The sequence below is a fragment of the Rhinopithecus bieti genome, unplaced genomic scaffold (genome assembly GCF_001698545.2).
Source record: "Rhinopithecus bieti isolate Rb0 unplaced genomic scaffold, ASM169854v2 scaffold_13558, whole genome shotgun sequence".
In the NCBI taxonomy this organism is placed as follows: Eukaryota; Metazoa; Chordata; class Mammalia; order Primates; family Cercopithecidae; genus Rhinopithecus; species Rhinopithecus bieti.
In genome coordinates this window covers 597,870-610,730 of record NW_016808198.1, presented here as the reverse complement: position 1 = coordinate 610,730, position 12,861 = coordinate 597,870, and the positions used below count along the sequence as shown (strand labels likewise).

Genomic DNA, 12,861 nt, shown 5'->3' with positions numbered 1-12,861 from the left:
TTACCATCCATGTTTTGACTGTAGCCATCCCAGGGAGTATGAATCTCACTGTGGCTTTGATTTGCATTTCCTTAATAACAAAATATTCATAAGCACCTCTTTCATGTGTTTATTGTATTGATCACTATTCTTTTGAAAAATGTCTACTCAAACACTTTGCCCATTTAAAAAATTGGGCTATAATTTTTAGTTTAATTCAATTAAAGATTATAAGCATTCTATAAAATAGTACCAAATGATTGCATTCAATCAAAGCACATTATAAAATAGAATCAAATGACTGAAAGCCAAGAGAAAAAAAAAACACAAAACAGAAAGAGAGCAACAGGTGATTCAGGTATTGAACTTAACATTTGAACACTTTAAAATAACCATGATTAACATTCAAAACAAACAGAAAAAGATAAAAGTCAGCAGTGACCAAAAATCTATTAGAAATCAAGTGGAAATTATACACAACACAATACTACAAAATAAAATACAATAACTAAAATTAATGCATTACATGAATCTACCAGCAGATTCTGCCTACTAGGCTCAGCCTAACAGAAGACAAGTGAACTGGGCAAGTTGGGAGAAAGTAATAAGACTGAAGGACACAGAGGAAAGCAGGTACACGATCCAGGAGAAACAGTATTAATATAATCAGAGACCTAAAGGAGAGGAATCAAGAATAGGACAGAAGCAATATTTTGAAGAAATACTGGTAGGTAACTATCCAAATTGATGAAAGACATTAACTCACAAACTCAAGAAATTCTACAAACCATGAACAGGATAAACACAAAACACACAGATACATCCAGGCACAGTATAGTCAAGATGCTGAAAAAGACATTGAGAAAAGTTTAAAATTGGTCAGAAATTTACCTTATTTTCAAAGAAACAATTTTGTCTCTTCAACAAAATGGAATCGCTACCTTTACATAAGAAATAATTAAAACCAGAATAAAATAAAATGGCATTTTTAAAGTATGAAAATCACCAAACTATAATTCTATGCCTGATGAAAATATACCTCAAAAGCTAAAGAAAAAAATAAAAACACTTTCCGAAAACAAGTTTTGCAAATATTTTTGCCAGCACAACTGTAATAATATGTATACTAACAGGAATAATTCAGGCAAAAACAAAATGTTGTCAGATAGAATTTGGTAAATAGGCCGCGTGCGGTGGCTCATGCCTGTAATCCAACTCTTTGGGAGGCCGAGGAGGGGGGATCACCTGATATCGGGAGTTGGAGACCAGCCTGACCAACATGGAGCAACTAAACCCCATCTCTACTAAAAATACAAAATTAGCCAGGTGTGGGACTACAGCACATGCCTGTAGTCCCAGCTACTCGGGAGGCTGAGGCAGGAGAATCGCGTGAGGCGGAGGTCACAGTGAGTCGAGATAATGCCATTGCACTCCAGCCTGGGCAAAAAGAGCGAAACTCCGTCTCAAAACAAAACAAAACAAAAAAAAAGACTTAGGCAAATCCAAGAAGGAAGGAAGAGAATTGAAGAGTACATACATATTTGGATAAAGATACTGATGCTGTTTAAGACTATAACAAAAATGTTTTACAGGATATAAAACATATATAAAAAAGAACACTAAAAAATAGAACTACCATACGACCCAGCAATTCCACTACTGGGTGTGTATCCAAGAGAAAGGAAATCAGTATGTTGAAGAGATGTCTGCACTCCTATGTTTATTGCAGCACTATTCACAATAGTCAAGATTTGGAATCAACTTACATGTCCAACAGATTAATGAATAAAGAAAATGTGGTATATATACACAACGGAATACTATTCAGCCACAAAAACCAATGAAATCCTGTCAAACAAGGCAAAATGTATGAGCCTGGAGGATAATTATGTTAGTGAAATAAGCCAGGCATAGAAAGACAAATATCATATGTTCTCACTCATACATGAAAGCTAAAAATGTTGATTTCACAGAAGGAGATAGAATAGTGATTACTAGAGGCTGAAAAGTGTGAGACATGATAAGAATGGATTGGCTAACAGATGCAAAATTACAGCTATATAGGAGAAATAAATTCTACTGTTCTATTGCACTGCAAGGTGACTATAGTTAACAATAATTTAGGGCATATTTTCAAAGAGCTATAAGATTTTTAACATTCCCAACAGAGAAATGATAAATGTTTGAGATGACAGATATGTTAATTACTCTGATTTGATCATTACACACTGTACATATGTATCAAAATCATACTGTACCATAAATGTATACAATTATTAAGTGTTAAAGAAAAATCACCCAGTGAGAAACCTGTTTGGATAAGGCCTTAGACCTCAATGAAGGCATTAACCCATGGATCTCTCTCCCTCTCCTTCCCTCTGAAGTGCTCCCTGACCTCTGCGTATGGCCTCCAGGTATATCATGTACCCTGGACCTGTGAGTAATAAAACCATTATTTCCATCTTGTGTCTCTCTTAATCATTGAAGGGGTGCTCTCCATCTTAAAGATTCTAAATTAAAATATATATATTTAGATGCTAAATTATACATACATATACACACACACACACACATATATATAACTTCAATTTTAAAAAAACAGGGCAATAGAGAATAGGATCAAACAAAGGCCGACAGATTGGGTTTTGATAGAAGTTTGGGTACTTCCTCCAATGTAATAAAAGGGAAGAAAAACATGGGTTAACATACTGGTAGTTTTGACAGTTTGATGGTAGAAAAATAAGGGAGCTCTTGCCTTTTGTGTTTTTATTTACTCTCTGTTATGAGCTGATGTCATGAGCTAAGACTGGGAACTTTTAGCACAAAGCGAACTGGTAAACAGAACTGGTTACAGATGTACTAGTATTCTATCGGTGCCAACAAATTACCATAAACTTAATGGCTTAAAACAACACAAATTTATAATCTTACAGTTGATAGGTCAGAGGTCTAACATGGGTACCACTGGGCTAAAAAACCAAGACTATTTCTTTTTAAAGGGTTTAGGGGAGAATCCATTTCCTTACCTTTCCCAACTTCTAGAAGCACTAACATTCCTTTACTCATAGCCCCTTTGTTCAATCTCAAAGTCTTTAATCTCCCTGGCCATTATTCCATGTTCACTTCTTCCTCTGTCTGTGTGTCTGTCTGTCTGTCTGTTTTTCTCTCTCTCCTGCCCCCTTTTTACTCTTTTAAGGACACTGGTGATTACACTGAGCCCAACTAGATAATTCACAATGATCTCAAAGTCCTTAATTTAATCACATCTGTGAAGTCCCTTTTGCCATGTAAGGTAACATATTCAAAGGTTCTGGGGATTAGGATGCAGACATCTTTGGAGGGCCATTTTCCTACCTACCACACCAGGATACAGAACATTAAAGAAGTAATTACTAAACTGTGATTCCTCAGACCAGCATCAATGGCATCATCTTCAAACTGATTTGGTTAAATACAAGATTTATTAGAATCAGAAACTTAGGAAGTGTTGTTCAGCAATCTGTATTTTAATAAGTCCTCCAAGTGACTGCTCTAAACTCTTAGTGACCAATAGCCATTGCCAGCCTTGGGCAGCCCTAGTTATCCAGTCATTTACTACTATATGTTGTATAACTTACTATGTACCATGTGTGCTGTGAAAAAATTTGGGAAGCTTGGGCATCAAAAAATTCAGAATCTGTTACTTCTTAAATTCCCTATCACCTGTTACTTCTTAAATTCCTATCACATTTACATTAAAAAAAAAACTAAGTCATTAATGTAGAGAACCAATTTCTTTAAAGGGGAACCTACATATTCTTTCAAATAATAGAAAAGCTAGGGAAAAGTGAAAAGCACCATAAAATTGTGACTGTGTCATACAGCAAAAGAAGTATCGGAGGATCCTCCACAGAAACCTTTTAAGAGATTTTTCATTACTTTACATAAATTAACTCGTTTAATCCTTAAAACAACCCTATGAGAACTCAGGCATCTCTTTTTTAAAAAAAAAATTTTTTTTGAGACGGAGTCTCACTCTGTGGCTCAGGCTGGAGTGCAGTGGTGCAATCTCGGCTCACTGCAAGCTCCCCCTCCCGGGTTCACGCCATTCTCCTGCTTCAGCCTCCCGAGTAGCTGGGACTACAGACGTGCGCCACCTCACCTGGCTAATTTTTTGTATTTTTAGTAGAGACAGGATTTCACCATGTTAGCCAGGATGGTCTTGATCTCCTGACCTTGTAATCCACCCGCCTTGGCCTCCCAAAGTGCTGGGATTACAGGTATGAGCCACTGCGCCCAGCCCCTTAGGTATTTCATTTTTCAGATAAAGAAATTGAGGCGCAGAGAGATGAAGGAACTATTCAAAGTCATGCAGCTCATTAGAGGCTGGGCCAGAATTCAAAATGAAGCTTTTTGGGTCTAACATCCAACACTACACCATACTGCCTCTCAATTTAAATGAAAAAAATTTTTGGATACTATAAAATAGGTATCTGGGAATAGAGACACATAGTAAAGATAGAGGTAGGACTGATGTTAAAACCAGCTAAAAAGATTGAGCAGAGTGAACCTAAGAAGCTGAAAAGAAATTAGAGATTCCTCCATCTTTAGAAATTTCTGGGCATAGGCATCCAATTCTAAGATTCTGATTTGGATCCAATTACTGAAGTAGACTTAAAGTAATTTCAAAATACCCAAAGCCACAAAGAAGTTGTCCACCTGATTGTTCAGGTCTGAAATGCCTTTGAAAAGAGAAAGCATTTTGTTTCAGAAATAGGAAAAACATATATATACACATACATATATAAATACATTATATATGTATATATCTATATGTCAAATGTTAACTAAGACCATCAGTTTACACAAATTCATTCATTCTAAAGTATAAGCAATCACAGAAATGATTTAATGTCATTAATGTATTTTTGTTCTGATAGAGGAACAGAGTTTGAGAATAAATTAGCATTTAAAGAAGTGTTCACATTAAGGGTGAGCAGAAACAAGTTAGACAGGGAAGGAGAAAACAAATTACATCATAGTTTTGCCACATTTACCTTCATTTGGGAAAGAAAAAATAGATTTTGACATTTCTGAGACCTTGGAGATGTTCAAAGACAAGAATACTTACACAAAATCCATTTTCCCCACAGAATGATGCATAAAAGGTAACTGAGAGATATATGTCCACTTAAGATCCTAAGAAGAAGTTATTGTGACAAGTAGAGAACAACAAAGACTCATTATGCTGAGTAGTATACTCTGCTCAATAGCTAAATAATTCACTCTCACACAGCAAAGTCTCCATCAAAGTAATTCAAATTCCTGCCATTTCAAAAATCACCTTCAGGGCTGCTCATGAATTGTTCAAATCCGTAAGTGTTAAATCTACTGTAAGATTTGTATAGAGATTGTTTTTTATTTTCTAAAACTGTAAACTCAAGGCACTGATACTCTCATAATCTCTGAAGATTTTATTAAAACCTCTTTATTTTGAATTAAAAAATTAGCTGGGCATGAGGTGCACAGCTGTAGTCCCAGCTACTTGGGAGGATTACCTGAGTCCAGGAGGTTAAGGCTGAGGTGGGCCATGATCTTACCACTGCACTCCAGCCTGGGCAACAAAGCAAGACCCTGTCTCAAAAGAATGAGAAAACACACCAAACCTGTTTATTTTGTCTCATCAGCAGAGGAAATAACTGCCATTACTTTAAGGTTTAAAGCAGTGAATACTGTTTCAAATTTGACTGCAGCATCAAAATAACATGAAAACCTAATATCAACCAAAATTAAAAACTAAAAATCCAAATTCCCAGGCTCCCTGCGATTCTAATGATTCTCATCCTACATCACAGAGCTAATGAAAGAGAATCTCCAGCTGCAGATACCACAGTTTTTAAAAGCTCCCATAAAGGAAGTCCAGTAAAGGACTTTATCCTGTCCTTTAAGACCACTGACACATACTCAATATTTTCAGAGACTTGACAAAATTTATCCATTCATTATCTTTAAAGTGAATGTTAACTTTGGGATAATTCTATAAACTTTCATCAAGTAAACATTATAATGCTAATGCTTCAATGTATTTCATTAGTCCAGTGGCATTTTCTGAATTTCACATTTTTACATATAACCAAAATTGAAACTCACCTTACGTTTACAAAGAATAAGGAGTTGATCATTTTAATATAACAAACCATCACCTTCTAAAAAGTAAAATACCAAAACAAACACACTCATTCACCAATAATCCAACCACTAAATGGTCTATTTCAAATCAATATAGCAGTTGTATGAATAACAGTGGAAGAATATTAATTCAAAAAGAAATGTAATTTAGCATTATCATAGGCTAACCCTCGCTGTGCCACAGTTCATGAACACTTTTAGAGCGATCAGCCTCCAACTCCTGGGCTCAAAGAATCCTCCCACTACAGCCTCCCGAGTGTCTGGGACCAGGGGTGGGTGCCACCATGCCCAGCCCCACCTTATTCTTTTGTTATACCTGACTTACCATTCTTTCTAAAACATTTCTTCTCATTTCATCCTATATCCCACTCTCGTCTCCAAAAATAATTCCCTTAAGTCTTATTGACATCATGAGTTGCCTGTGCTGCAAATTAGTATCTATCTTTTTAAGATAAGCCAAATTTCTTATAAGTTATCAACAGATATTAAAATTCAAATAACCTATATTTTTATGAAAAGAATGTATACCATTGAGAAGATCTTATTTTTTATGTTGAATTTACTTCAGATAAGTTTATTTGAGACTTTCCAAAGAAAATAACCATCTCTAATCAAATAAGAATGACCCCTAGAATGGAGAAGGAAAAAATACTGACTCTCAAGAGCTGTTCGGTAAATACTGAATAAAAAGTAAAAAAGTAAACACTGACCAGGTTTAATAAAAGCTTCCAGACAAATTCTATTTTGAATTCAAAACTACTTTAAAAATAAATACATAATACTATAAATTACCACAGAGAGTTATGCTGAGATAATAGCCTACCTGGCAAAATAACGTGAAATTACACATAAACCAAATATTTTAGATTTAAAATAAGTAATTTTATTATGAGGATAAGAAAAAGATTTAAGTCCACTTACTTCATGGATAGCTTCTTTCATCATAATAAAATAAAATTTTTTTCAAACAGCAAAAATACATATAGAAGGCAAAAGCCATCCTTCATAAAGTAACACAATGCAGTTTACTGGAAATACTGGCAGGCTTTCTCATTCATTCATTCAAAATGTGGTTAAAGTTTGGAAATACAATTTGAAATACAATAGCTTGGAACCGGTTAAACCAAACCCGTGAACTCTGTATAAATTCATTATATTTGCTGACTTTTCTAGTAAAGACCTTATATGGAAAATAAATAAAAAGGTACCACACATAAACAGAGGTGGTAGTTACATTAACGGTGTACATCAGGTATAATATTGGTTATATTTTAAATATTTTCATAATTTCAAGAAAATACTTTAGTCACCTATATTTAGTTAAAATGTTAGAGTTTAGACTGAGGCTGTATAATTTATTTTTTAAAAGATAAAGCTACTAAACAAAAAAACTATGAGATAAAAATCAAGTTCTATGAATAAATATTTTTAAATTAAGTACTCTAAGATCATAACACTGACAACACTAATTATCTTTTCTAGTCTTGGCAGTTACGTTGCATACTGTTTGGGTGACTGATGGGATACTTTCACTTCATTTTCTCTCAGTTTATATTGGATCGTGTTAGAGAAAAATATTAAAATAATTAACACCTCTAACCAAAGTATTTGATAAAGTTTTTAGATGAAATAAAAGCTAAAAAAATCAATTAACTAACACCCAAGTTTTAAGCAAACAACTAAACCTCCATCTAAAGGAAAAGTTACCTAAGAATCACTGATTTTAAAAAATATGTCATTCAGTATTCCTATTTACTCTATACTTTTATATATTAAAATCATATACTTTCACCAAAAGCCCTTTCATCAGCAGTTTCAGCTAGCAATACCTTCATTACAAAAAATATAGGTGTCTATATATTTCAAATTGTGTTTTATTCAAAACATTTATCCAAAAACACTGCATCAATAGCAACTGAAGCAGTCAAAACAGGTAAAACATATGACAAAACAAATTATTTCAATTCCTTACAGCTAGACATTTTGATTAATTTCATAGTGGCTCTATGGCCAAAAGAATATAAAACTACTTAAATTAATATATGATCTCAAATATGAATTGTTACCAATAGTAAATAATTTATGTCCTTCAACTAAAAAAACCAAGACATCATTAATCAACTTTTCTATTTCAATAGCTTAATAAATTTTGGATCATATAGCTTACAGTTCGTATACGTCTTGCATAACTTTAAGTCACATAGCTTAAAATAAGGTTACATATTATAAAAAGCATATTCTTTGCCTTGATCACCTGATTTTTTGTTGTTGTTGTTTATAAAATTAATCACAGTTAGCAGGGTAGAAATAGCTTTGAGCTTCATGAATGACATCCAAGAGATGGGAAAGGATTAGTTCTCGGTTGCTGCCAGTTATAGCACCAGGTGGCTTTTTCTGCAGTGAAGGTGTTATCGATAATCCCATTACACTGGTACTAAATCTTGCAGACATCAAAATTATCACCAAGGTTCCTTTTCATCCCATCCTTTCCAAATGACTGGAAGTCGCTTCACCTGAAAGAAGTCAAATCCACATGCAGCTGCTGTTTTAGCAGGCAGCAAACTCCCTGAGAATGTCAGTCGTGATTCAATTTTGCTGTGCTGGTGGCCCCCTATTCCCTGTCCAATAATACATCTGTTAAAAAATCCTACAGCTACAAATCAAGTTTAATCCTACCAGGGACCTCATGTTGGTCTTGTCTTCCAAAAAGGCAGCAGGTTCTGCTGTCTATCTCTGCTAGTATCTGGGGAATACCCTTTAAATCCCAGCCCTACTTAGAAGAATAAGCTAAGGATCACAAAACATGACCTCAAAAACCCTGATATGACTATATTCTGACCCAGAGGCATTCATTCTAGGTGAAGATTAGAACTTTGCATAATAAGATTACACAGCAAGTGAATGATATCAAGGGACTATCCATATGCAGCCGCCTGGTTTTGTATAGACAGCCTGTGCTCTGCAATATGCAGTGCAGACGAAAAAGAGCTTGGTCTTTCTAGCTGAAATAAAATAGATTCACATAAATTAGTTGGCCATTTCCAGATTTCTAAATCCCCTATTACATCTTTTATTGACAGCTCCTGTGAGGATAGCACAAATGTTATTCCTTTTTATTCTGTGCTTCTATAACAATCATGCTCTGTAATTGAAATGTACATAGATTATGTCTAGAAATTAACATCTTGTTTGCTATAATCTTGGATTACAATTGACTGTGTACATAATAAAATTAGGAAATCAATGGACGGATTTATCATCTCCAAGAAACTAGAGGTATTGTTTAAAGAATAGTTTAACATTTTGTGCCAACACTTTAAATGCAGGAGTCACAGGGAGTAGTCAATAAAAATGTAAGTGAGTCCAAGATTACAGCAGGCATTGGCTAATAGCTAAAAATGATATTACCTAAAATTAGGTCATAGCCCTCAAAATTTAGAAAATGTGAAAAACTCAGAGATTTCATAAATATAGTTTTCTCTAAGTCATACTTGAGCAAGGTCAATTATATATGACCATTTTAAATAAAATATGTATGCCTACAGTATTTTACATGAATTTCCTTCATCATTTTATAACTGTACTTTAAAATATTTCAATCAATTCAAATCTACTATAATTCAAGGTTTTATAATTCTTAACAATTATGTTTTTAAAACAGTTATCAGTGAAGAAATCTCTCCTCACATTTAAATATGTACAGAACATTTTAAATGTGTAGGATTCTAGAGAAATTTAGAAAATATTTTATAATCAGCTTCTTCCACCCATGACATTTACAGCTATACCAGCTTATCCAAGCAAATTTATATGAAAAGAGAGATTCATATACATTTACACAAAAATCTGTCCAGAATAAATCTAAGGATGAGAAGACGTTGTAAGTTTTATATATATAAAAAAAAAGTACTAAGATTTGCCATAGAATTCCTGTAAAACTAAGCTCCTTGGTATACTTACAATATGGCTTACTTGACAAGTTTGATTTGCCTACAATTTTTGAGGGACACTCCACATTTATTACATTAGTCATTATCACCTCATCATCACAATCTCTTTAAACATATCTGTACAATGTCGGATAGGTACTCAGCAATCAGGTGACACAATTAGATTTTATGTATCACAGAGAAAGATATAAGCCAATGGTATCAGTGCTATAAAAAACTTTATGTAATTTCAACTACATAGCACATGAATATTCTTTGGTTACCTTGACCAGGATATTACTAGAAAAATAACGAGAAATGTAAAAGTACATATTTTGTTATGATATTTTGTTACAATTGTGTAATACTTTAGAACTATACTGTTCAATAACATAGCCACTAGCCTTATGAGGCCACTTGAAAGATGACTAGTCCAAATTGAGATGTACTGTAAGTATTAAACACACACTGGACTTCGAAGACTTAATACAAAAAAGGGAAAGTATTTTGTTAATGTTTATATTGATTACATATTGAAAATATTTTGGTTACAGTTGATTATGTGATTCATATTATATTTCTAATGGACAGCACCACTTTAGCAGGTCTTATATTTTCAATAATATGTTCCTCAGCCAAATGAAATGGTGCAACTAACAAAAATACTGAAGCAGAGGGTTAATTATGGAAGAACAAACATTCCAGTGTCAAATCTGGTAGATAAGGTTAGAAAAGAAAGTATGAAATCCTGTCATTTAGCTTCTACTTCATATTTTCAGCTTAAGGATGGCGGTGGGAGAAGAGAAGACCTGCCAAATTGCTGACCATCAATGAATAAAAAAAGAATGATGTGATGTAGTTACAAATGCTTTAGTCCAGCAAATTTAGGTTTTTTAAAAAATTGTCTCTTGAGCAATTTCATAAAAGACTAGTGACGTCTATGTTACTTCCTCATCGATCTCAAAAGATAGCAACTTCAAAAAACATGTTTGGATCTAGAAAGGCATGAACTGTTTTCTATGTTGTTATTGTAATTGGTTATATTCAAATTTTTAAAGTACATTTAAGTAGCAACTACAGAGATTTGAGGCATTTAGTATACTTCAGAATATTCACAAAATAAAAAGATCAACATTATAAATTATTAGTAGGTGGCTTTTCTATTAGTCTTTTCATCGTATCAATGAAATTCTTTTAAAATCCTTTAATAAAAGGGTTTTAGAGAAATAAGTAAAACGGAAAATAATTTAATTTAAGAAATGTAATTATTCATTTAGAATGACTAGACAACTGATATTATACAATTAAAACACAAAGTCTACCTTTGTCACACAATGGAATATGATTTGAATATAAACATGTTCTTAAGGTACTAACTCATTTTAAAAGTTGTTTTTTCATAATTATTCCTTTATAATATTTATCTGTAATACTGAGACTAAAGATGAAATTGAAATGTGAGTATCAATAAATAAGATGAATAAAATTTAAATCAATTTTTTATGACCTAGTCATGCTACTTATTTTTAGCCTTTTACAACTATGTAGGTTTATTCCTTTTCTGGTTACAAGTATCACATAGACATTGCACATACACACACACAAAAGCAAAATAATAACAGTAACAAAAAAACTTTCTAATCATCAATAGATGAGTGCAATGATATTCAGTCTGAGTTAATCTCCAGACATCCAAATTCATGAATAAAAATTCATCAGTTTTAAATACACTGAGCCTATTAAGCAAGAACAAAAGCATATGCACAAAAGAGCTTTTAATATATTTCAAAGCCCACAAGAGCCATGGTCTCATTAAAATTATAAATTACACAAACATGGAATGAAGATTCAAACTGCAGTGCAGCTAAGCAGATTACAGAAAACCCCGCGTTCCATATGATAACACACCATGGCCCTCCCAGATGGGGGCTTGGAACAAAAAGGCCATCACCACAGCTAGGGAAAACCTCCTTGTGATCTCTGGTTTCTGTTCAGCAGATGACAGCCAAATAATATGTTGATTATTCTGTTTGTGCTGCTAAGCTTGTAAGATGGAATAAAGCGATATGATCTATTGTGAACCCAATGCTAATGTGTTGCTACACTCATAAATAATATACTGAATTTATTTTCAAACTATCTCTTATCTGAATTTGTTTTTAAATGCACGAATTAAAATAAAAGCCAGGATAAAATAATACTTAATTTGATGCTTTAAACTAAAAAATGCAATTGACAAGTGAAAAATATCTAAATGCTTAGTGAAGAGTTATTACAATCACCTTGAATTTCGGCACTGTAATGGGAGACAAAAAAACACTTTTAAACAGGCAATTACTTTCATTAGGAAATATAAATATAAAATTAAGTAATATAATAATCATGAAGTTAATAATATACATTACGGACAAGATAAAACAAAATATCAGGGTATGCAAAACACTTTTCTACAACATCATAGCCCATAGTCAGAACATATAGTGAAAGCATTTTGAACAATAAAAAGAATAATTGAAGACCTCATAAATGTTCATAACTTGCACAAGAAATCTTACTTAATATTTAAAAGAAGTTTATACAAATAATTTTCAAATAACTGGCATTTTATTTTTATTTGGTGACAAAAGTTAAAACCTAATTTTTCCCTCAATTAAAAAAAAAGTATATTTAAAATCCTAAGCTTTAAAGATGATGCCCAAATGAAGTAACAGGGATTGTGTCTGTGAATACTTTACAAAATTGTGTATTTCATGAATAAACATATTTATGAATACTATTGTTTAAA

General features: G+C 33.0%; 1 protein-coding gene across 1 annotated transcript in view; it reads right to left on the bottom strand.

Moving 5' to 3' along the window:
• Positions 1 to 5,555, bottom strand: part of IMMP1L (inner mitochondrial membrane peptidase subunit 1) — a 42,411-nt gene extending 36,856 nt beyond the window's left edge. Inside the window, 1 exon segment of the mRNA XM_017885759.1 lies at positions 5,517 to 5,555. Coding sequence (XP_017741248.1) covers positions 5,517 to 5,550 — 34 coding nt within the window. The 5' untranslated portion in view covers positions 5,551 to 5,555.
• Between the last annotated feature and the right edge of the window lie 7,306 nt (positions 5,556 to 12,861).